General features: G+C 39.4%; 1 protein-coding gene across 1 annotated transcript; it reads left to right on the top strand.

Moving 5' to 3' along the window:
- The first annotated feature begins 80 nt into the window (after positions 1-80).
- On the top strand, positions 81-24,089 carry ATP1B3 (ATPase Na+/K+ transporting subunit beta 3). The gene is made up of 7 exons (XM_032698332.1): positions 81-367; positions 7,900-8,028; positions 12,695-12,802; positions 14,333-14,520; positions 15,261-15,311; positions 19,883-19,969; positions 21,762-24,089. Exons 1-7 carry the CDS (start codon positions 259-261, stop codon positions 21,930-21,932), a joined length of 843 nt encoding a protein of 280 aa, XP_032554223.1. The 5' UTR covers positions 81-258; the 3' UTR covers positions 21,933-24,089.

Here is a 24,089-nt window from a genome sequence, read left to right as displayed (position 1 = left end):
AGGGCCGCCGGGGGGCGCGCGCGCGGCGGGCGCGGATTGGCTGCGGGCGGCGCGCGGCGGGTCCCGCCCGGCGCGGGGGCGGGACCAAGGGCGAGGGGCGGAACCGGGACGGGCCCCGCGCGCCGGCCCCCGCCCGCTCTCCCGCCGGGCGCCGCGGCCGCACTTACTTAGCGGTTGGGAGCGGGCGCTGTCTGCGGCTTTCTCTGCCGGGGAGGCTCCACCGCCGGGGTGCGCGACGCGGCCGCTGCTCGCCTCGCCATGTCCAAGGAGACGAAGAAGCCGTTCCGCCAGAGCATGGCCGAGTGGCGGCAGTTCATCTACAACCCCAGCAGCGGCGAGTTCCTGGGGCGCACGGCTAAGAGCTGGGGTGAGCGCTGCCGCCCTAAGGGGCACAAGGGCGGGGCGGGGCGCGGCGCCGGCGGAGTCGAGGGGCGGCGGGGAGCGGGGCCGAGCGCGGGAGGAGAGGGCAGGGGGTGGGGGGGGGGGTGCGGGGGCGGGATGCGGGAGGTTCCCCGCGGGGGGATGCGGGGGCGGCGCGCGCCAGGTGAGGCGGCCCCGCGCGGCGCGCGCGCCCGGCGCCCGCTACAACCGCCGCGCTAAAAATAGCGCCGTCCGTGACAGCGGGGGCGGGGGTCGGGGGTGGGAACGGGAGTTCCCGGAGCGCCCCCCGGGCCGACTCACCGCCCACCCGGCACCGGTCCGCGCCCGCCGGCTCCTCCCTCGCCCGGGCCGCCCCGGGGGCCGCCGCGGTGCGGCCGTGACGGGCCTTGGGTGGCGAGGTGCGGGGCGGCCCCGCCCGCGGTGTGGCCCCCGCAGCCCGCGCGTGCCGGGGCAGCTCCGCCGCTCCAGCCCTTCCCAGCGCGCCCCCCCCGCGCTCCAGCGGCGCAGGGAATCCAGAATGAATGGGCGCAAATTGCCTTTGTACTTGTAGCTGTGGGACGGGGAGGGGGAGCACAGGAAAAACCCCAAACCCCAAAAAAGTTCATGAGCCCCGATTCCAGAGTGAGCGCTGTCTGTCGTTGTGCGTCATCGTGCTAAATTTGTTCCCGCGTGGGGCTTCTGGGCCTTTTATTTTCTTAAAGGAAGCTTTCAAAGGAAGGCTCTCCAGTAAAGCTTGTGAAGGCAGTGTTTGTTTTCCTATTTTCAGGTAGTCATCCCATTGCTTTCCTCTGAGCTGGAAAGCATGTTATCATAATCTCGTTGCTTCCAGTAAAAATATTTATATTTTCCGAGTGTGTTTTCTCATATTAAACCGTACAAATGCTTAATATTAGGATGTTTCTTCAGCCCTCACGGGACATATTTACTGACTTCAGAAAATGCTGCGTGTCCTCCCAAAACTTGGATGTAGTTGGGATACTTAAACGTTGTCCTTACAAAACCAACAAGAATCTCAGCGTGGTGTAAAGGAACAGGCCAATACATCCTTGGCCTTGACACAATCTCAATGAATACTAATGTTGAAATAGTGAGGAGGAGCTTTAAGCGGGCTGTGCATGGGGTGTGCTTTCTCTGCCGTGCCAGTATCTCCTGTCTGTCAGGAGAGGGCCCGAGCTCTGACAGGAGTTCTCCTCCATTCAGATGGAAATAAGAGCTTGCAGCTACTTTGCCATTTGAATAGCAAAGGAGAGGAAATTTCCACTATGCTGTTGTCTACTGATCTTTCTGTACAGGCAGGTTTCCTCAAGTGCGTGGGCTGGGTGTGTGGATTGCAGAAGTCTGGCTGTGTCATGAGTCTGAGGAGAACAGACTGTAGGCATGTTAGAAATAGCTTGTAAGTTTTTTCAACAAAAAGTGAAGATGAAACCACCTTGTCTGTTTAAACCTGTCTAGTAGGGCAAGTCACTTAGGATGTTCCTAGTCTATGTTAGTCCCAGACCCATAGATAACACTTGAAACATAAGTGAGACAACTTAGTTGGTATTTGAGTTTCTACAGCTGCTAGATAAAAGATGTTTTTGAGAAAGTATGTATAGACAATTTGAATAATTTTACTGTGTACAGTCAATTGGAATAGTTGTACTTCATTAATAAGTTTTCTTTAGTGGATTAGGTGACTGGCATGTAGTTAGTGCTATGTATCATTTCCTCAGCCTGGACATTAGGAGGTGTCACTATGTTTAGTGTCACTATAAATTTTCAGTGTATTTTTTCATCAATATTTGTTTTGGCATTTTGTGATTACCATACTGTGTCTGTTTAATTTAGTTTAGTTATAGTCTGAGTGTTTTGGGATGTGGCGTGTGGCTCTGTGTTTGGTTTCACTTTTTAATAGCAGGACACTAATTGTGTGGCTCTGTTGGCACAGAAGAACGTGCAGGGTTTGGTCTCATTTCTGCCCTTGCAATACTGGTGTGAGCTTAGACCTGTCTCACTGACAAGTGTTCCTCTTCTGTTGCTGGTCTCCTGGCTGAAAGGCGAAGGAGGTAGAAGAGGAAAGCTCTGGTTCCCAGTCTGCTGGGTTTTCAAGTCTCCAGGGGCAGCACGATGAGAATTCAGTTGGCTCTGGTTCTTCTGTGCATATTCTCGTCTTCCTTGCAGAAATAAGACACAGGCAGTAGAGAAACTGTTAAATAATTATTCACAGTATGTGCATGTTTTGCCCTAGTCTGAGACAGTCCCCCGGGCTTATGTAAATTGTAACTGCAAGGCAGCGATTCTCCGTGAAACCCAGTGCTGTGGCATTGGAGTACTCCTCTGTCTGCCATTTCTACACCAGCAATTTGTGAAGAGATCAAACACAAGTAGCTCCTCTACTCATATTTGTCATGTAACAGAGGTATGTTGCCTCTTAGAGTTTGGTAAAGGGTTGCCTGTTTCAGTTTGGTGAAAACTCCATGTCTCCTCTTGTGGAAAATAGTTGGGGAATTTGACATCTTTTGCAGACTTGAGGGATAATTCAGTTTGAATCTTTCACAAATTGGTATCCAAACCTACACACCCTCCCCCCCAAACCTATTTTTAATTATTTGGCATAATCATTTGTTGTATTAAAGAGACAGAAAACGCTGGAAAGACTGTTGATGACTTGAGGTGGTGGCATTCCCAGCAGAAAGGCTGAGGAGTGCTGATAGCCCTTGCAGAAGTGAAGGCAATGAGGATCAGTGCTGGGGTCCACCCAGAATTTAATCAGGTAGGGCAGAGAAAGAGCACTTGGCAGACTGCCATATGGGGCCTTTCTGCAAGTAAAAGGAAGATCAGCATTTGACTCTGCCTGTAATGGCAAGGTGCTGTGTCTGCCTGGAATTAGAGTAGGAATGGAGTGAGATCATCATGAACATACTGTAATGGGGTGCTCACCACACAGTCAGGTGTGTCCATAGCCTTACAGGATAGGCAGTAAATTCTTTTCACACAAGGTTACAGAAAAATAAGTAGTGCCAAAAAAGAAAGGCAATACAGACTCTAGTACATCATCTGTGGTCACACTAGATGTGATGTCAAGTGTATTTAAGTCTTTCTGTAAAGGTGATTGTGTCAAGGTATTTGAGGTAGAGGTGGCATTGTCTTGAAGTACATAGAAAGTCAGACCTACTGAATTTTCTTTTGAGTGGGTAGTTGTATCCTTCAGTGCACAAATATGTGTTTGTAATTACAAACAAACACAAAACCTGACCAGCAAAACCCAACACCTTATTTTTAGGAAAGTTTTCCACCATGTCAGTGGATATACAGTTTGATTGGTAGCCACAGCAAAGGATCCAGTTTTGCTGTTTTGTCTTCACTGAGTTCTTGGTTGCACATACAGGGCTGTTAAAGTTTTAGCTGCTTTTCTGAGTCAAATCATCTGTGTTCTCTCTCAGTGTTTTGAGCAGGGGTTTACTGTAATTTAGCTTTCTTTACAAGTAATATAATATTAAGCATTCTGGCATCACTGCTATTGCAGTAGAATATTTTTCCTGGTGCAGATCACTGAAAAAAGGCATCTTGCCTTTTCTTGTTGCAGGTATCAGTAAGCTCTAGTGGTACAGTGAGGGTATTTGGGGGGTTTAGGGTTTTTTGTGTTCTAAATGCTTAATCATGGCATCAGACACTGGCTTTTGTGGTTCTTTGCAAGTGTTGCACTTGATGGTTTTTATTGTCTCCTGAGGTGTAGCCATGTTATATGTGGAGCCCTGGCTTGTTGTGACGTAAAATATGACATGGGACTGAAGTTATATTTCTTCCAAGTCTTCCTCTTCCTCCCTCTACTGTTCCTCGGATCTAGAAAACAGTAATTCTCAAGTGTGTGAGAAATAAAATTGAAACATGATCAGTGATTATTTAAAATGTATACTTATGTTAGTTTAAGGAAAGAAATCCATCTGCAGGTGGACTAAAATTCCTTGATGTTCCTGGCACTGGTGGTAGTCAGTAGGAACATTACTTGGGTATTTAAATATCACTAGTTAAAGATGCTGAAGAATGGTCATGCAGGTGATAGGATCAGTGCAGCATGGGATCCAACAAACTGGAAAGACAGCATTTAATTTTTTGCTGTTACAGGTAATGTTGAATAGTTTCTTCCATGTCTCTGTCAGTGTGTGTACTGATACCTGGATATATCTCCCTATGTATTGCATGAGGTAGATTTACCAATCTGGTTAATGCCAGACTGACATGCTTTTTTTTTTATCAGCTTTGCCATGTAAAGCGTGGAAAGCGTGTGTTCATCGTGGAAATGATGGCCAGGTGATATCTTGCATTCACCAGTCAGAAATTCTAATTTTAACAGTGGAGAAGTGCTTTGATCCCTGCAAGTGAATTCCAGCTAATGATGGTACCAGCACATTGGTTCAGAAATAGCAGTTTTCCAGCTTTGACTTGCTTGTTCTTGTGGTTAGGACACGAAGAAGGGGTTTTTTGGTACTGTGATGCCCTGTAAAAAGAAAACCAAACCAAAACAACTAGGTAAACTGTAATGCAGAATTTTGGTTTTAGTTTTTCTTATGTTATGGTTTTAATGTAAGGAGATGTTCTGCAACAATTGAATTGAGTTGCGTGACGTGGTAGCTGTACTTTCCATGGAGTAAATGTGGAGGATAGCTTTTCACTGGTACTTGGGTACATCTTGTTTTCTGACAAGAAATCCAGTGTTATGTGAAGTTATTTTGGCAGAGTTTCTTGACAGGTTGTGGCTTGCTCATTGTGATTAGCTTAGGATAATTAGTACTAATAGGCTCACAAAGAGCAGCTTACTCAGTTCGGGGCTGTTGGAAGTTGCAGAGAAGTTTTTTGTTGTTTGGGTTTTTTCCCTCTTTTTAATGTGGCAAAGTAGCATAAATGGGGCAGCTTAGTGCTCAGTGCAGTGCATTTACCAGCTATATTAAAATAAGAATTAAAAATAATCTGTGTGTTTGTACACACATGCGTGCTTTGCTGGACTGGGGGAGCTTAGCAGAGTTTCAGGGCTCTGAATAAAACAGCCTTTCTAGCCTTCATCCTGCTGCATGTTCCCGGTGGAGGGGGTGCTGCTGGGAGGGAGAGGGACTGGGTGAGGCCCTGTGGGCACTGTGGTCCCCGCACGGAGTCGATCCCCAGTTTGGCGCTGTTGTCCCCAGTATTGGCACTCCCTCCCTGGGCATGGAGGGGCTCCCCAGGGACTGCCCACAGAACGGTTCTGCCCTGCCCCTGCTGCTGGAGGGGAGGGGGTCCCAGCACCCCCTGCCCCAGTGCAGTAGGGGGCCTTTGTGGGTGGGCACCATCCCCACAAAGGAGGAGCTGCAGCAGGCCTGGATCTGCTCCTCAGGGAGCTCCTGAATGAGGCCCCAGGCAGTCATGCAGGTGCCACGGTGGTGTCAGCCCAAAGCAGGACTGTGCTTAGGGCCACGTCTGCTTAGAGGGGCACACCAGGTGATGTTGTGCCCATCAGTAATAAACAAGTGGGCAGGGGGTTGTTTTTAATTTGGGGTTTTTTTCCAATGAAGTTTGGCATAATCTTTTAGAGATTAAAATAACGGTGTATTATGAAATAGCTCAATGAAAAAAAGATTTCCCTGACTTTCTTGCTTTTACACTAATTTCCATGGAAACTGCTTGTCTTGTCTTACGTGTCAAACTCTTTTTCTGTTCCATTGGAACTGTTTGATGAATGTCTTGGTCACTTGATGGGAAGTGTACTTTCTAGACAGCTTGATGAAAGTGTATTCAATAATTGATTAACTTACAGGGATCCATGTGAGAGCTGACCTAAGGTTTTGTAAGGGAGCTTTTTTGTTTGGGATGCCCAGAATACACTGAGTATTAATTAGAAGATCCTTGTTCTGGTTTGGATCCAGTTAAAGCAATTATAACCTTATAAGTAAAGCAAATTGCTGTTGTGACAAATACAAATGCAATTTTTGTTGACTAGGATTTCTACTATTTATTTTTATATTCTCTTTTCAGCACCTAAATAGCTCCTAAGTAGCCTTAGATAGTTTATAGTAGATGTCAAGCTCTCTTGTTCATTATAGAGTAAGCTTGGTTTTGTGTTTGCATACTGTTCTACTTCTAATTTCTGCATAGAATCTTGTATCTCATTGGTTCCAAATATATTTTAAATACCTGATCACTCTCAGACTTTGCAGATGGGTAACTTTATCAATACGTGAAATCAAAAACTAAAACCAAACCAAAAATCCAATAACATTCAGCTGGTTTCTGGAGAGAATTTATCTTAAAGATAATTTGGGAATCACCACATTATTTTAATAGATGTACACTGAATTCTTTCAGAAGTAATAACAGGTACTTGCATCTTTAGCAGTCATGGGTTACTGTGGTTTATATTTGCACTGAATATTCCAGTGCAAAATGCAATCATAGTTTCTGGGACAGGAGCCAAGCATTAGGCTTCCTTCTGTCATCTTCCAGTGGACAGTACATATCACTGTGATACAGTCATGTTTGCTTTTGCTCTGTCCTTTTCTATGGAAGGCTGAAAAATACTGCATTTAATCAAGTGTCACTGATAGGATGTTGTGTAATGGTTTTATGTGCTTGTCTTTACCTGGGTTATATCTCTGGCTTCTGATAGCACCCTTATATAGCTAGACTGTTCTATAAAAATTGAATTTCTGTCATCATTTGGTTATGTTTTTGAGTTAGAGAGGTTTTGAAGATGGCTCTGTGTTCAAGCATCTGATTTCCTCAATACTTTTTGACAATGTCTGTGCATGTGTCCTTAAGTCTCAGGTGCTCAGTCTTAAAACAGAATCATGCACTCTTTTAGGTTGGGATTGTATACCAGAGTAATGAAACAAGTTGAAGCTGGTAACATCTGTGTAACTGGTGAATTCCAGTGAGGTTGCTGGGTCTCTGAGGTAGATTGGTAAAGCAGGTGGATGTGTTAGGCAAAGACTTGATAAATCTGAATAGAAGGCTTGGTTTTGTTCTCAAAAATCTGCAGCAGAAAGCATTTTCACCTTGAGGAGTCTCTTGTAACAGGATCTGTGTGTGAATGAATGCTCTGTGTGGAGTTTCCTCATGTATCAACTATGTTTTTAAAGCACTAATTGCTTCCTGCCTGGTTTAGATCCAGTTTAATAATTATATCTCTTCACTCAGTTCTTTCATCTTTCCGACCACCCTTTCCTTTCCAGATACAAACCTAAAATTCCCTTAAATACGTGAAACTTAATTTTTTTCCTCATGCATTGCTTAGTCATCTTTGCCAGTTTTCCTTTGTAGCCCAAAGAGCAGTTTTTAATGCTGCTCTCTTAAAAATAGAAATGCTAAAATGCCCTGTAAGTTTTAAGAATCAGAAAGTATTAAGAAAACCTGTTCGTATGCATTGTTGTGCACTGTGCATTATGTATGTATGCTGGAGGCATATTTACAGCTACAGACATTGTATTGCTTATTTCCTGGTTTTATTTTCAAAATAGATAATGGAATTAGATGAAACAAAAATACTAATTTTAATTTTTGTCTTTACAGGATTGATCTTACTGTTCTATCTGGTATTCTATGGCTTCCTAGCAGCACTCTTCACATTCACAATGTGGGTTATGCTTCAGACACTGAGCAGTGATATACCAAAATACCGTGACCGGATTTCTAGTCCAGGTAACACTGTATTTATTTTTTCGTAAACCTCTGTCTGATTTAACAGCTAAGTTTCATTTGAGAGCTTGTTGGAAGTGTGAACTACTTATGGGAAACTGTGATTATTCCTTAATTACTTGCAGGTTGCAAAGGTAAGACCTGATGTGAGGCAAGTGATATATGCTTATAGCATAAATTCAGTCAGCAGCTTTTTGTGTGTATGTTCTAATTTTTGCTGTGTTTTCCTCTAAGTTCTTTTCAGTTGAATTTGTCCTGTATCTAGAACACAATTTTACCTGCAAATCCAGAGAACATGCTGTTGGAGAAATGGGATTATAATTGAATCAAATTGCTTTAAAGGTACCATAAACCAGTTCTTTTGGCTGAGATGGACAGCCACCTTGATTAGTGTTTGGCACTTTGAAGAAGGTACAGGAAGGCTGTGCTGTGGGTGGGATCTGTGTAAGGTCTGTGGGAGTTTTTAGTACAGAATTAGGTAGTTTTCAATTGACGTGGAATGTCTGTGGATTCCAGGGCTTGTTGGCCTGTTCTGTAGGGATCCACTAAAGAGAGAGGGTCCTGTTGTGTGATGAAGCCAAGTCCATGTAACATGTAGCTGCCACTAAAGGTGGTGTCTTGCTTCCTGGAGCTGATGCTCCTTTTGTTTACATGCTCATCTGGTCCCACTGCTGGCTGGTTCAGAGAGCTGTATGTGACAGACAAAAGCCCTACACAAGTAAGAATGAGTAATAAGGTGGTTGTCTTTTTTTTTTCTTTTCCCTTCCACCGTTTTTTAACTTTTTTTTTTTTTTTTTAAATTGTTTAAAATATATCACAAAATTCTGACATAGGCTCTGTTTTGGTATATCTCCATATTGGAAAAATATTAAGAATTTTCACTCTGAAAGATTTAAAAATTGATTCTGTGTACTTTAACTACACCAAAGAGATTAGTGTGTTCTAGTAACTGTTTCTGGAGAATGTGTAAGTATTTGATTTGTATATGCAACTTAAATGGTCTGGCCACTTGAACATTTGATATCTCAGTTTTTCTAATAACTTGTCTTTTTAGGGACCGAATTTATGTTTAAAACACAAAACTAAATGGTGCAATATTAATATTTTGGTGGAAGTGAGACAACTTTATTTTAAAAACTACTTTCCCCTTTCTCTAAGCTCAGCACTCTTAAAATTGACCAACATCTTGTAGCTGCATCCACACTTAAGATGATACAGTAATCTTTGTGTGAGCAAGCCACAGTTGGACCAATGTGATAAACTTCTCTGGATTCTGAACAGAATTTGTTTGGTGTAGTATTCTGGCCTTCTCTAACAAGTGTTGTCTTGTAAGGGATTTTGAGGATTTGTGTTGTTTTTTCAAGCTAAGAATGGGCTAGATGCTGCAAAGAATAATTTAAAAAAAAAGAAAAAAAATGGGGAAAAAAAGAAGGTGGCTTAGTTGACCATTACTCCCCATTTCCATTGTGGAAGTCAGAACCTCGGTAGTGGATGGAACTGTGAGGAGCTGTGACTTAATACTGGACTTGAATGACATTTCTCTCTTGCAATTCAGGGTATTTTCCTTGACTTTGAAATAAGTCATAGGGGATGTTTGTTTAAAAAGTTATTTATGCCACAATTAGTTTTTAATTTAAGAATTCCTATAACATTTCTGAATTAAATCTTTTTATTAACCATGTCTTTAGTAGCTCATACATAAAAGTTAATAAAATTGCTTGTCTCTGTTTCAATGTTCCTCTTTAACTCTGTCATTTTTCACTTGCAGTGAAACATGTAATGTTCCGGGCTGTAAGACTTTAAATTATAAAAACAAACTCTACACACAAAACCTGGATGGCGTAGGTCAATGGTTTTACTCTTGTTAAACATATTTGGAAATCTCACAATTGATTTATTTTACAATTTTTATTTTACTTGCTTTGTACACTGGGATATAAATCAGATCCAGATGATTTTTTTTAAATCCCTCTTGGAATTGTAATATAATGTAAAATCTCTCTTACAGTCTTAGATGTGATCCTGTGCTGAGGCTGTTAATTCTGATCCTTTAGAAGAGCCCAAATCCTGCATCTCTCTCAGTCTATGCATCAGTCCTTCATATAGCTTTTTCTGTAGAATTCACACCATAGTCTTTAGGCAGACTGTGATCCACTGAAATTCAAGTAGTCCTTTCCTCCTAGGATGTTTCTGAAGTTCCACTGAAGCAATAAATCTCTCCAAATTATTGTTTCATTCACTGATGACTAGTTGAATTATTTTGTCATTATTCCCTTTGAAAAACACATAGATAATAATAATAATAATCTCTTATCCCTCAAAAGCCCTTGGTGTGTAAAACCTCTTCAGTGATTTTTCAGCCCTGCTAATAATTATCTTGTATTTTGTTGAATCCCAGATCAGTGTAAAGGCCAGAAAATGTAATGGTACAAAGCAATCTGCAGTTAAAATAGTATTTGTAGGTTTGCATGGACTGTCAGTCATTGAAGCATTTAGTTGTGGCTTCCATGGAAATAATATAACTGCTGCTATTGCAGAAAAGAGGATCTGTGATTTATTGGGAATCTTATAAAAGAGCTAGAGTAAAAAAGCATTAAATTATATCTGGATTTTTTTTTAGAATCTGAAAGATGTTTGTCTGTGATAAATGTTTAGTATGTATCTTTATTATTTCCCAGTTGAAAGTATTTGTAAGTAAATCCTGCCTTCATTTGAGAAGCTTGGTCATTTCTATAGGTGAAGCCTTAGACCTGCACTTTTGGTATGCTTTCAAAAACCTTACTGTGATTGATTACCTGCAGTATAACATATTAAGAATCCAACATTAAGACATGTTTTCCATCTTTATCTTCCCATTGCGCTCTTATCTTAAATGTTTAGTTTATATTCAGAAGGCCTGATTTATTTAGTTTTTTGGGGGGAGATGAATTTTGTTTTCTGCCTTAAATTCTATTCATTTGGGAATCTAGTTTTAATTGGTTTTGCCATATAATAGGAAACTGCGTGGGATCCTAAGCTGATACAATTAGTTGCTGTAATTGCAACTTCTTTATGCCAAATTTGACTTTGATCAAACCATTTTAATATTCTAACTTAGGAAAAAGTTAATCTGATAAAATATAGGTTGGTATTTTGGGGGTTTGTGTTGGTTTTTGTTGGGTTTTTTTTTTGGTGGGACTGCAGTGTCAGTTCTCAGCTATACTTGAAGAGACAGATGCATGGACACTCACTTCTTAATCACAGCTGCTGGGTTTTTATCTGTGCTAATTATTTATATTAAATTAAAATTACCTTAAGATGCTGTGAATAAAGCAATCAGTCACACACCCTTTTTTGAGGAGATTTTGAACTCTTCTGCAGTGTCTGGTGATGTGGTGCTATTTCATCTGCTGCTGAAGCTGTGATGAATAATAGAAGCATTGGCTGTCTCTGTTAGTGACAACTCCTGATGGCACAGGCTGGGTATTAGCAAGGAGTGTGTCTTTTGCTTTCACCTGCTACAGAAAAATCCCTAAGATTTAACACTGCACCTTTCTTGAGCCATGTGCTGGGAGGAAGGACAGTTCAGCTCTGTGAAGGGCCCACCCACACTCCACATGTGCCTTTTTCATCCATTGGCCAAACGCTCCAGCCCTCGGCAATCCATGTCGATGTTCCTGCTGCCAGCCCTGGCTGCCTGGCTGGGGGGGTTCCTGCTCCTCCAGCCCTCGGCAATCCATGTCCGTGTTCCTGCTGCCAGCCCTGGCTGCCTGGCTGGGGGGGTTCCTGCTCCTCCAGCCCTCGGTAATCCATGTCCATGTTCCTGCTGCCAGCCCTGGCTGCCTGGCTGGGGGGGTTCCTGCTCCTCCAGCCCTCGGTAATCCATGTCCGTGTTCCTGCTGCCAGCCCTGGCTGCCTGGCTGGGGGGGTTCCTGCTCCGGTACCCAGAGCCAGCAGCCAAGTGGAGCCATAGTCCCACTGGGAACGCTGGTGCTGCAGGGCCTGGAGGCAGCTCCGGAGCATTCCTGGGGCCTGGCTGAGCCATCCACCTCTCCAGGGACAGGGGCCCAGGGCTTCATGAAGTGTCTTGTGTTCTCCGTGAAACAGATGGTGCCTAAACTTTCTGTTTGAGGACATGGAGGAGAAGAACAGAAACTACCTTGGCTTGTCTATTTTGATTGGGGTAACTTTCAAGCCATCTTCATGCACAATCAAGATTTTTAAAATGCTTTTTTGTGTGAGTTTCTATGAAAGAAATACAATCATAGCTTCACTCTATACTGCCTGAAGCTTTGAACCATTGCTTGAACTGAAGGCTTTCTGGGTCTGGTTTTGGGTATTTTTTCAATTATTTAAGTTTAATTTGCTGAGTATGGAAAATAGGAAGTGAATTGGTAAAAATCTTTGATTAAAGCTGATTAAGCTGCTAATTTCGCTTTTCCTAATCACTTGGGTTTGCTTTGTGAATTGCAGCTATGCACTGGGTTGGATTTAAATATTAATTAACGTAATGTTGATTTTGATAACTGGCTTCAAATACAAACTACCTTCCAGTACTGTGGAATGTAAGGGTAACCCTGATGTTTCTTTACAGATGCACATTTTCCAGTTTATGGGTATATTGAATAGGTTGGAGTGGTGTAGGAAAGAGAAGTCGTTTAGTTCCTAACTTGCACTTTTTCTTTTTAAGGACTTATGATCTCACCAAAGCCAGACACCGCATTGGAATTTTACTTTAACAAGAGTGACAGCCAGTCATATTTGGAATATGTTACTACACTTAAAAATTTCCTTGAATGTAAGTTACTTCAAACTCCAAAAGTAATTCAGGAATCTTTGTGTTGAGAACATTACTTTCATTTTTTGCTTGTAGTTACTAGTTGCTAATGGAGACCCTTGCAAGTTCAGGATTACTGCAGATATGTGTGTTTTTAAAGTATATACTTTACAGAAGAAGGTAAGTATTGATGCCTGTATTGGACAGGGAGCCCTGGGCAGGAGGGATAATGGAGTACATAATGGAGAGTTTTGTCTCCTAGTCCAGTGTTTTGGTGTCATGGTTATTTAAATACCGTAAGAAGTAGAAATTACATATGCCAAGAGAATGTAATGTAAAATAACATACATCATGTATTTGGAGGCAAAGTTTATCAAGACTTACCTGATTAATCTTAACCTAAATGATTTGACAACTGAGAATCCTGTAGCCTTAAGACCTTAAGTGTCTATTTGAAAAAATAAGGCACACAAAGATTAAATTAATTGCAATTTATTACTTTTCACCCCGATACATAGTATTTATGGGCAGTAATATTAAAATACTGAATTTAGAACACAGAGAAAAGGTAACACGGGCAAGACTGAAGGATGGCAAAATCATTAGTTTGTCATGTGTTATTCTATGTATGTGCCTGCATGTACACTTATTCTACTAATACAGAAATCAATTAAAATATTAGTAAGTTTAACCCCTTAAAAGTTGTAAATCGGAACTGAGAAGGTGCTGTGTGCATGAGTTGCTTTGTTAGCTACACAAGCTATTCTTGGATCTCTCCATATTCATAGTTTTGGTGCCTACTAAAAGCTTCTATGAATAGGCTTTTCTTTCAGAGCTCAGCCAAGGCTCCTGGGAGGAATGCTGCATGTCATGATTACCTGCCTCCTGCAGTTTTGTGGGTTTTGCATCGAGGATGAACTTTCCCTTTCTCCATTTTACTTTGTTAATGAGGGGGGATGGAGCGTAAGGGAGGGGAAACCCCCCCAAAAAATCCTTAATGTGAATAGATTAGCATTTGTGGCAGTGTGATCTGTGTACTCGCAAAACACAAAGAAACAATTTGGGATCTTAGTATAAAACCAATTATACTACCTGATGTAAATGTAGAGGCCATTTAATATTACTTACTGAAGTATTTGAAGTTTTCCTGTGCATTTGTAAAAGAAACATGTGCAAACAGAAAACTGGTTCAGTTTCCAGGTAAAAACTTGATTGTTTATATTTTAATATGTTATTAGTTTAGAACATGTAATAAGTTTATGTACAGGAATTTATGAAGTTGTGACTATTGTTACAGTTTGAAAAGCAAGACAGTATTACTTCTTTTGTAATACTCTTTTTATTCTTTCATTCAAGTGCAGTGCCACTTCTTGATAGACTTCAAAAAAGTGTTTAAGACGGATGTAAGAGACAGTGCTCTGAAAATAGTTCTTTGAGAGAACTCTTTGACAAGTAACACTTGTCAAATTATATACTTATATAGGCATCAGCAGGCTTTGGCTGCTTATTTGTTTTCTACCAATTGACTTATAAGCTATTTCTGTTTCATAGCATACAATGAGTCAAAGCAGTCCCAAAACATAGATTGTACACCAGGAAAGATTTTTGAGCAAAATGATGTTGCTGTTAAAAAGGCCTGTCGATTCAACCTCTCTGATCTGGGGCAGTGCTCTGGAAAGGAAGATACGAATTTTGGGTATTCCAAAGGAACTCCCTGTGTGATTGTGAAAATGAACAGAGTAAGTGCCTGCTTCTTTTTAATTCTTATTATAAGTTCTCCCAACTACTGCTGTATGAAAAATGACTGTAGAAAGGACTGAAATAAGTGTTCAGTTTGCTACTTGAGATATTTGCATTTCTAGAATAGTGTAATTTACTGAAAGGTCTGGCAATTCATGTTTTCAGAGAGTAGAGTGAAGTGAGCTTTTTGAGCTTTCTAATACTTAGAAGTATTGGCTTTGACTACTTGCATCAAAATATCTGAATCCCCTGTTTTAAGAAGTAATTTGCTTTTTGCTTTTGCTTACTGTTCTATAAAATGGATTCTAGACCACTCTGCAAGTAAAGTATGTTTTACTTCATATGTGTGGTGCAGAAATCTAGCTAGGATGTAATGCATTCTGTAACTCCTAAACTATGAAAGGTGATGAAAACTTCACTAAGTATTTGACTTTTTAGTGATGTTACACATTACTTGAATTGCTAATTGGTTGAACCGTTAATGCTACATGCTGAATATAAAATAACAGTCTTTTCTGTGGCTACTGTAACTATTTGAGTTAATTTGAGTAAACTGTTTAACTTAACAATACTTTAAATCTTTGCCCTAATTTAAAATTGTGTTCAGGTAAAAATGACACTGAATAGATTTACTCCCTGTATGAACGCTGTCATTTAATGAGGTGAAAAGTCAAATTCAGTCTGTGAAATTGGAAAGGGGGAAAAAGATCTGTAAATATTGTAACCTTCTCTCCTTTAGATAATTGGATTAAAGCCCGAAGGAGAACCACGTATACAGTGTACACCTAAGGTCAGTCCTGAATGTAAGAAATAAGTGTGTAGTTAATTTTCCTTATGAGTAGGATGAATAGTGAAGTAATTTATTTCACTCTTTCCTTCTTGTTAGAGACTTCGTATTTTTGTTTGGTTTTCATCTTGCTGTATGTCTAATTTAGTTTTAGTGTCTTTAATTTCTTCAGTGTACTTATAAAAATATTTTTCAGTTGTTGTTCATTCATCTTTAAATGTGTTTGAGCTACCTGTCTTGCTGTAGAGTTGTGGAAAATACATACATGTTATTTGTCATCTTATTTATTTATTGTGAGTTATATTTTATTTTCTCATTTCATAACCTATATTTTTATTTTTTCTCCATGCTGCAAGTGCACCTTAGACAGTTTTGTAAATGATGGGTAAGACACTGTGTGTGGAAACTAATGTTACTGCTCAAGTAAAAGTTGCCTTCAAATCAAGTATAAACTACTCACAATAACAGCTAATTATGCATATTTGTTATGTACCAATGGATTTCTACAGAATGTTTTATGGTAATTATAATAATTACTTTGACTTACGGATATTTTTCCTAGACTGCTGGGGGAACAGTGAAACCCTTGGTAAATTTGCAGCTTGAGCAAAGGGTGCAGTCCTGGCTTGTAGCTGGAGGTGACTGGTAAAAATGTAGGCTGGGAAATCAGTTAACAAGACAAATACTCGTAAGGTTTCTGCCTTCTTCCTGGGTACCTGTGGTAGGCATAGGTTTTAATACTTGATTTTTGTGGAGTCTTTGAAAGTTTTGATCTCTCCATGACAGTCCATTGCAAGCAAAGGTGATTCCTTTTCTTATTTGAGACTGATTTCTTTGCTTCCATTTTCAAAAAAGATGTTGTTCTCTTGAAGGAATTATTTGGTTTTTAGAATAAAGGAATTAAGCTTCTTCTAATAGTCTTTCTTCTTTGACTTGTCTAGTTTATAATTTTTTCATAATGTGATAACCCAAACTGGACAGAGGTTGTCCTCTAGCTGAGCTATGGTTAATGGCACAGTTTCTCCCTTTGTAATCACATTGGAAATAATAAGTGTCTCGAGGTGAATTTGCTCTTTGTAATACACTGAGTCTTTATTTTAATTGTTCTAATATTTAGATCTTTCTTTTGGTTATTTTCCAGTCTGTATTTGTAGATGTGAGTTCTTGAAGTTGAATTTCATATTACTATTTTTGATCCCTGCTCTGTAATTCTTTATCATAATTTTAAAAGGATCAAGTTCTCTGAAGTGTTTTGCACTACTTACAGCCTGGTCCCATCAGTGAATGAACTTAGTTTTGCATCTCACAAGTCCTTATTGAAAACACTGAATGGGGTCCAGGACAATCATCTTCATTTCCACCTGAAATGCCTTGTGGTGTGTTGAGAGCTAATGTTCAAGTGATTTATAAAATATTGATGATAATCCTATTTTATGATGATTCTATTTCTTCAGCTTTTTTGTATGGATGCTCTATGAGACAGTGGTAGAAGCTGTAGTAAGCAAATTACAGATGATCCTTTTTCTATCCTCTTAGCTGGTTTCAGTAGGAAAAGAATAAGTTTGATAACAACTTAGTTGACTTTTTCTATCCTCTTAGCTGGTTTCAGTAGGAAAAGAATAAGTTTGATAACAACTTAGTTGATAATGATGGGCTTTTTTACTATTTTGTTTACCCTTTGAGATACTTTGAAATAAATAATATGTATTTTTTTCTATAAGTACAAATTACTTAGCAAATTTATTTAATAAAGATAGAATATAGTTAGAAGGTCTCTGATGATGAGCTAAGCAGGGTCATCCTAGAGCACATGGCACAGGGTTGGGTCCAGACAGTTCTTGAATATCTCCAGTGAGGGAGACTCCAGCACCTCTCTGGGCAACCTGTTCCAGTGCTCGGTCACTGCACAGTAACAAAGTTCTTCTCAGGTGGAACTTCGTGTGCATCACTGTTGTGTATACTGAGAGCAATTTGGGCAAGTGTCTGCCTGGACTTAACACCATCTGACTTTTAAATGGAACTTCAGTTTTTACAAGTGTCTCACATGCAAAATGAGGTTAATAGCTTCTCTCTGCACATCCTGCCAGTCTTTGTCACCTGAAATATCATTTAAATTTTTCAGTGTGAAATCTATGTTCTTCAGGCATTCTCCTGTAAGGCAATTCTTCTTTCTTCTCCCTGTACTTTTTCTATGGGATTTTTTTTTAAATGGGAAAATTAAAAAGGTAGATCTGTGATTTCAAAATCAAATTTTGATTTCAAAAGCACACTTACAGTTGGGGATGCTTCTGCCTCTGCCCTTTTAGTGGTGTCCATCATCACTGTATTTGTCTGTAGGTTCTGTTCACGGTGTCAGACACTAATTACAGCTGGTTCTTCCTTCTGCACCCTGGAGGAATTGATCTGCTGTAGTCTTGGTGATCTCCACGAAGCAAAACAAACCAACACAAGATGGTGTTTCCAAGAAGTTTGAAGATCAGCGTTTTAGGTCTTTTTTTTTGGGCTGGAGATGTGCAGTTTCATGTGCACTGGAGCATCTTGTTGCAGTATTCTTTCAAGTTAAAACTACCTCTATTGAAAACTGGTAGATTTGATGGGAGGTTTTTTTTTTAACTAAAGAAAAAAAGCCTTAATTCTGAAATACATTCATTTCTTCTGTTTAGTGACCATCTTGACTTTGTACTAGGTATCACTTTCTATTGTACAAGAATGAAGAATGGTTGTATGAACAACACTACATGCCTTGCTCCTGTCAGCATAGTCAGGATCTGAGTTAACCTGCTTTTTGTGACAGAAATCTTTGTTGGTTTACAGTTTCCACTAATGCATACTGCTCTTTATCTTGTGCAGTGATACCATTTCTTCTTCTCAAGTTATTAATAGACCATTCCTGCCCAAGTTCTTTCCTTGGGTCTTTGTATATTATTTTAATATCTGGAAAATTATTCTTTCTGAGACACAGTTTTAATAAAGACCAAGTTAGTGAGGTAAAAGTCCCATCTGTCCAGCTAAATTTTCTTATTTTAGATTTGCTGTCAGCAACTCTTTGTGGAAACTAAAGGGTAAGCAGATAAAGTGACACTCTCTAGTGGACTGATTCTTGGAGTTCTTCAGCAAAGGCAGCTTGTTTAGGTGTTTTTTGGTTTGTTTTTATTTAATTGTATAGGGATATTAATTAGAATTAATTATTAAAATCCCAAACCCCACAGCAGTTGCATGAGACAGGCAGCTGCATGTCCCAGAACCCCTCTGTTATTGCACTGGTAGCCTAATGCCTATATAGTTCTGACTGCATGCATACCTTGTGTTTAGCTGCTCCAGAAAGCACTATTTATCTTTCCTGTGTTGTTCTGATTATTTAACCGTTATTTCAAAAATATATTTGAAAAATTAGTATTTTTGGCTGCATGAGCTTCAAATAAAGTATAATGGTGAAAAGCAACACATTTCTACTTAGCAATTATATTTGCTAGCTCAAGGTTCAAAATACTTAATAAACATGTATTGAAGAATTGCAATAATTTAGACTGAGGAACGGGAATGTGGCCATATCCTAAAAAACATGTTGTATGTTCTTTTAAGGAGGTCAGAAGAAGGTGATCTTAAGCTGTGGTTTGTTCTTTACTATTTTTTGATCTTACTGGAGTTGTCTTCTGAACTTTGTAGAGTACCTGTTCAAAATCACAGCTGTTGTATGTGGTAGTATAGAAAAGGCCATGACAGTTGCTGATACACTTTGAACTTGTGTATTACACTGAACAAGCAGTGATGGTCTGAAGATACATTTAGTATTGGGGGGGATTGTTTTAATGGCATTTCCCTTGATTATGTAATATATTTATCTCATTACAGAAAGTCATGTTAGATGTGGGCATTTCCTAGTGGTTTGACATCCTGCCAGGATACACAATCCTGAAGAATACTGTGTGTAGGGAGAGGTGTCTGTGTCTGGACTGCTCAGTCACATCCACATATTTGTTGTATCTCACAGATTGAGCGACTCCTTAGTCAGAAATTAGGCAGCAACTTTGTAGGTAGCTACTTCTTATTCCCAGATTTGGGATTGTAGGGGACAGTTGAGTGAGAAGGAATGCATGTGTATATGTTGTTCCTCTGAGGTGGGGATGACACAGAAGTCTGGTAACATCACCATTTTAAACTTGGATTTCTTTTTAGGTGGCCCATATTTGAAGGAAACATCCAGGCTTGCTTGTGGATACTTGGGATTTTAGTTATATAGGGGTGATTTTTGGTTGTTAAATTATTCATTACAATGAATGTCCTCTTCCCCCTTCGCCATTTCTTTGACTCATAAGAAAAGCATGAAGGCAAGCTGTCTTGATTGCTAATTTAAATAGTACTGTTAATCCTTACTGTAGCAGATGTGTGCAGCATGTAACTATTTGCCAAAAATAAGTGTATTTTAAAAGTTATTCTATAAGTTTGTAGGTCAGTTGCCTTTTTTTTTTTTTTTAGGTATCTTGTGTTTTATCATTGGGTTATAGTTCTAATTTTGTGTTCAATTCTAGCAAGCAGATGTTAACTTTTGCTTTTTTTGCTGTCTCCAATTACAGGATGAAGGCATGGTTGCTATAACTTATTTTCCTCCTCATGGTCTGATAGACTTGATGTACTTTCCATACTATGGGAAAAGCTTGCATGTAAGTCTGCCTTAATGATGGTCTTCATGTGGTGAATGTTTTGGTTCTGTTTGCATTTACAGTTAGCAAGATCAGATTGATTCTGAAGTTTGAACTTTGTAATGAGGTACTCATAAGGAATATTTGATATGCAGAAATTGCACAGTGGTTGATGAGATTAGAGATGCTTTCTCAGACATGAGGAAATAATCTGGGCATTGTCCTAATGAAGAAGTGGCTGTAGCATCAGTACTGAGAGCATCTGCTCTTTTTTAGTCACCGATATCCTTGTGGTCCAGGATGGTTATTTGTCTTTTGCTGCTCAGTACAATGAGCCAGACTCGCTGACCTTAGAGAATGTTCCCTTTTTTAGATGATCTGATATAGTTAATGAGGATGCTGACCCTCTTGCCTCCCAAATTTTTGTTGAGTAGAAGTACATCTGTTTTCAGAACATCATAAAAATTTGTGTACTTATTCAAAAAATCTTGGTGGTTACAAGACTTCTCTCCCTGAGGAAACATGGGAATTTCAGTTCTGATTTTTAGAAAATTCAGTACCTCAAGTATGCTATCACCCTTACAGCTGGAAAGTTTTGAGGGTGCCTTGCCTTGCTGCATTTCCCCCTCCCAGTCTGAAGTTCATTGGAGCACAGGAAAATTTCTCATGTAGTAAAACCACTATCCAGTGAAAGCAGTTACTTCAATCTACTTCTAGTACTTCATATTAAAGATTTTAGCACATCCCCTTCCATGACATCACTTTTTGCAAAGGAGACTGAGTATTCTGTAGTGTTTCCTCTGGTAGACAAGATGCCTAAAAGCAACAGAAATGTATTAAGGAGTCCTTTAAATTAATGAGGGGGAAAAAAATCTTAACACGGGATTTTATTCAATTAAAATTTGAGGCTTATGTTTGTATAATACTGCAGTGTTTTATTTAGTCCATTACTTATGAATTCTTACCAGGAAAATAAATAATTTTGCTTAATCAGCAGTCAGCAGTATTGACCTAAAAATATTAATAAATTATGGGAATACTTTATGAACATTGGATGAAATGCTGCCTTAACAATGTATAATAAATAAGCTCTTATTTAATTCATAAGCACTTTACAAGAGTAATGGACTTGGATATGAGGTATAATATTGTGTTGACGAAAAAAAATAATTGGTTCTGCTCTCATTTTTAAATTTTAATTCTTATTATAAGGGAGCAAAGTCAGCAGTTGTAATTGTTCCACCAAATATGACTGACCAGGAAGGATACTGTCAGGATGTTCAAGGAAAGGTCTCTGTGTAAAACTACCAGAGAACACCTTTTAGAATGGTTTCTTGCTGAACAAACAACAATGGCATAGGGTAGGAGGGAAGCTGATTCATTGGCATTTGTTGAATCACACTTAAAACCTTGCTAGAAAAGTTAGATTCTACAGCAATTACACCCACCCATCCCCAAACCAAACCCAACAGAGACAACAGAATGGATTGGAAGGAAGATACTGATTTCTGAGGTTGTTTCAAGTGGAGGTTTCTGGAAAAATTGGACCTAATATAATAGAAAAGGGTAAAGACATATGCTTCTTGAAGATAGTGTGAATTAAATTATCTTTAATAGATTGGTTAAGAAGTAGTATGAAGAATGTTTACCTGACTAACTTGGAAGAAAAAGTGTCTTACCTGAGTCAGGTTGGGCTTTGAAAAGTTGGGTTCTTAATTAGTTTTTTTCTTAACTGTTCTGATGGATTAGATGTTAATTTAATGCTAACTTACTCTGGTCTCTCAAATATTTTCCCCATCTTTCTGTTTACTAGGCTCACTATTTACAGCCTCTAGTGGCTGTTCAACTAGCAATTCACCCCAACAGTACCAAAGAAGAAATAGCAATTGAGTGCAAGATCCTGGGCTCACCTAATTTAAAAAACGAAGATGACCGTGACAAGTTTCTGGGACGAATTACCTTCAAAGTTCAGATGTCTGAATAGCTGGAGTAAATATTCTCCACAGAGTAAATGTTGTGTTGTCTGTTTTGTATCAGCTGGACATGCCATTCTTAGGATATGAGACCACCTTGGAGAATGTTAAGGTGGTTTATGGCGTTCAGGGTAGCATAATAATATGCTTCCAAATTGTATGTTTAAAATCCCTTAAAATAAATGCCTATCCTGCTTTTGCCTGCCCCATTGGAACAGTGTACAGACTATAGTTATGTCATAGGGACCTGTAAATAGCTGTTTTCAAACACATAATAATGGTGACCTTTGTCCTGTTTCTAAAACGTGGTTTTATCCCCCAAGTGAGTGTCTCAAGCTTAATGTGCTGTGCTCTGTAAATATTGTATTGATTTAACACTGGTTTAACTGTCATATCTCAATGCTGACACAGTTAGAGGGATAAATAATAAATGGTACCTGATTGACATAGTGAGTTCTTTGTAAGAGTAAACACCTCCAACCTAAATTGTGTGGATGGGAGTGGGTGGGTGGATGGATGGCTGAGTGGAGATGCCTTAAATTGTAGACTGGGTGGCGTGGGAGAATTGAAATGAGTTTTAAGAGTTGGTATGGATTTCTGAAAGTAAGTGCTCAACTAGTACTTCCTTGTGCTTGTCACTGTGCAAGTATTGTGTACATGTAATACTTGGTATAGAGTTTGGTGTTCTAGCTGAGGAATTGAATCTTTCTTTGTGTTGTTAATTGCTTGTAATATGTGGAGCACAAATAAAATCTATACAATATTTTAAAACTTTTTAGTTCAGAAATATCGATAGCAAACAGTTTAAATTGTTTAGGGTCATGGTAACAATTGTACAACAGAGCTGCTTGAAAAAAGTGGCTTCACTATTGTGGGAATAGGCTTTCATTTTCCAATTAAAAAGTTTTCTGAAGAACCTCTGTTTATGAAAAAAAAAAAAAGGAAAAAGAAAGGATTGTCTTGATTAAACATTCCTGTTTAATTTATATATCTGTTTCGTTGCATCATTTTAACATGTCTCATGTCTTCATCTGCTCTTTCATCTTGGACTTTGTGTGTATTTCATCATCATCCATTTAGAAAATTGACATCATCAGCTGCTTCATGGAAGTATCCTGTTGACCTGCAGTGGATTACCTGCAGTGTAACTCCAAAGGCAGTTGCTAAAATGCCTACAAACAGACTGGTTTATTTGTGCCTGATACTCACATTAAACCAGGCTGACCCATTCCATTTGGCTGTAACTTTGGCAGCTGTGCTGACATGTGATTTATGCTACTCTTCCCCAGGGTTTTTGTTTGGTTTGGTCTTGGGGGGTGTGTTTTTTTGAGCACATGGTCCACATTCTGATGTCTTCTTAATATTAAAGATCACAGCAAATCCACATTTGTGTAAATACCTGTACGTTCTGCTAGTTAGGCCTAAATTTGTTACTTAATAGGCTTTTTTACCTAATTGTTACAGTGGTTTTTAATATTTTATTTTATTTAAACAAATTAAATGAAGGATTTCTAAATTTAAAGATCCAGTCTTAATGCCCTGCTTTAAAAAAGTTTGAGTCCAGTCTAAGCCACATTAGTGAAAAACTTTTAACAGCTGTGCAAGTTTACACTGGTGCACAGTTGGAGGAAGCTGCTCTTAATGGGACTTGAACAGTGTCTTAAACCTCATTAAAAATAGATTTATACTGATCTGATACCATTCAGCATGCTTTTTGTTGTCTACAAAAGAAAGTTGTTGTTCCTACAATATGCAATGGATATTTTTGTAATAATGGCATGCATTAATACTGAATGAGATGTTCTTTTAACATATTCCATTACTAATGTTTTAAATGATGCACTTTTAGAGCTGGGATACCTGGCTTCTTAAAGATATGACTAATTGCTTCTCCGTGTATTAATACTGCCTGAAAGTATTTTAATAGTTGTGAGGGAACTTAGATGTTGCATCTGACAATGAAAAGGATTCGCTTCATGTAAAAACTTTTCACATTTGTGTTCACTTAGGAATGGTAAGAACTTCTGGAAAAACACTCAGTTTTCAAATGAGCTTGTTTTTTGCAACAATTTCTCTTTTGACTTATCTATATAGACAAAGCATGAAATGGCAACTCTTCACCAGCACTTTTCAGACAGGTAAAACTCAATAAACTCCTGTTCTCCCTA

Source organism: Chiroxiphia lanceolata, chromosome 10 (genome assembly GCF_009829145.1).
Source record: "Chiroxiphia lanceolata isolate bChiLan1 chromosome 10, bChiLan1.pri, whole genome shotgun sequence".
NCBI classification, from domain to species: domain Eukaryota; kingdom Metazoa; phylum Chordata; class Aves; order Passeriformes; family Pipridae; genus Chiroxiphia; species Chiroxiphia lanceolata.
Note: the sequence above shows the minus strand (reverse complement) of the source record. Positions and strands in the feature narration are given on the sequence as shown.

Coding starts and splice junctions, on each gene's coding strand:
- ATP1B3 (XM_032698332.1), top strand. CDS start 259: ATGTCCAAGGAGACGAAGAAGCCGTTCCGCCAGAGCATGGCCGAGTGG. Junction 14,521..15,260: donor TGATTGTGAAAATGAACAGA/GTAAGTGCCTGC, acceptor TCTCTCCTTTAG/ATAATTGGATTAAAGCCCGA. Junction 19,970..21,761: donor ACTATGGGAAAAGCTTGCAT/GTAAGTCTGCCT, acceptor TCTGTTTACTAG/GCTCACTATTTACAGCCTCT.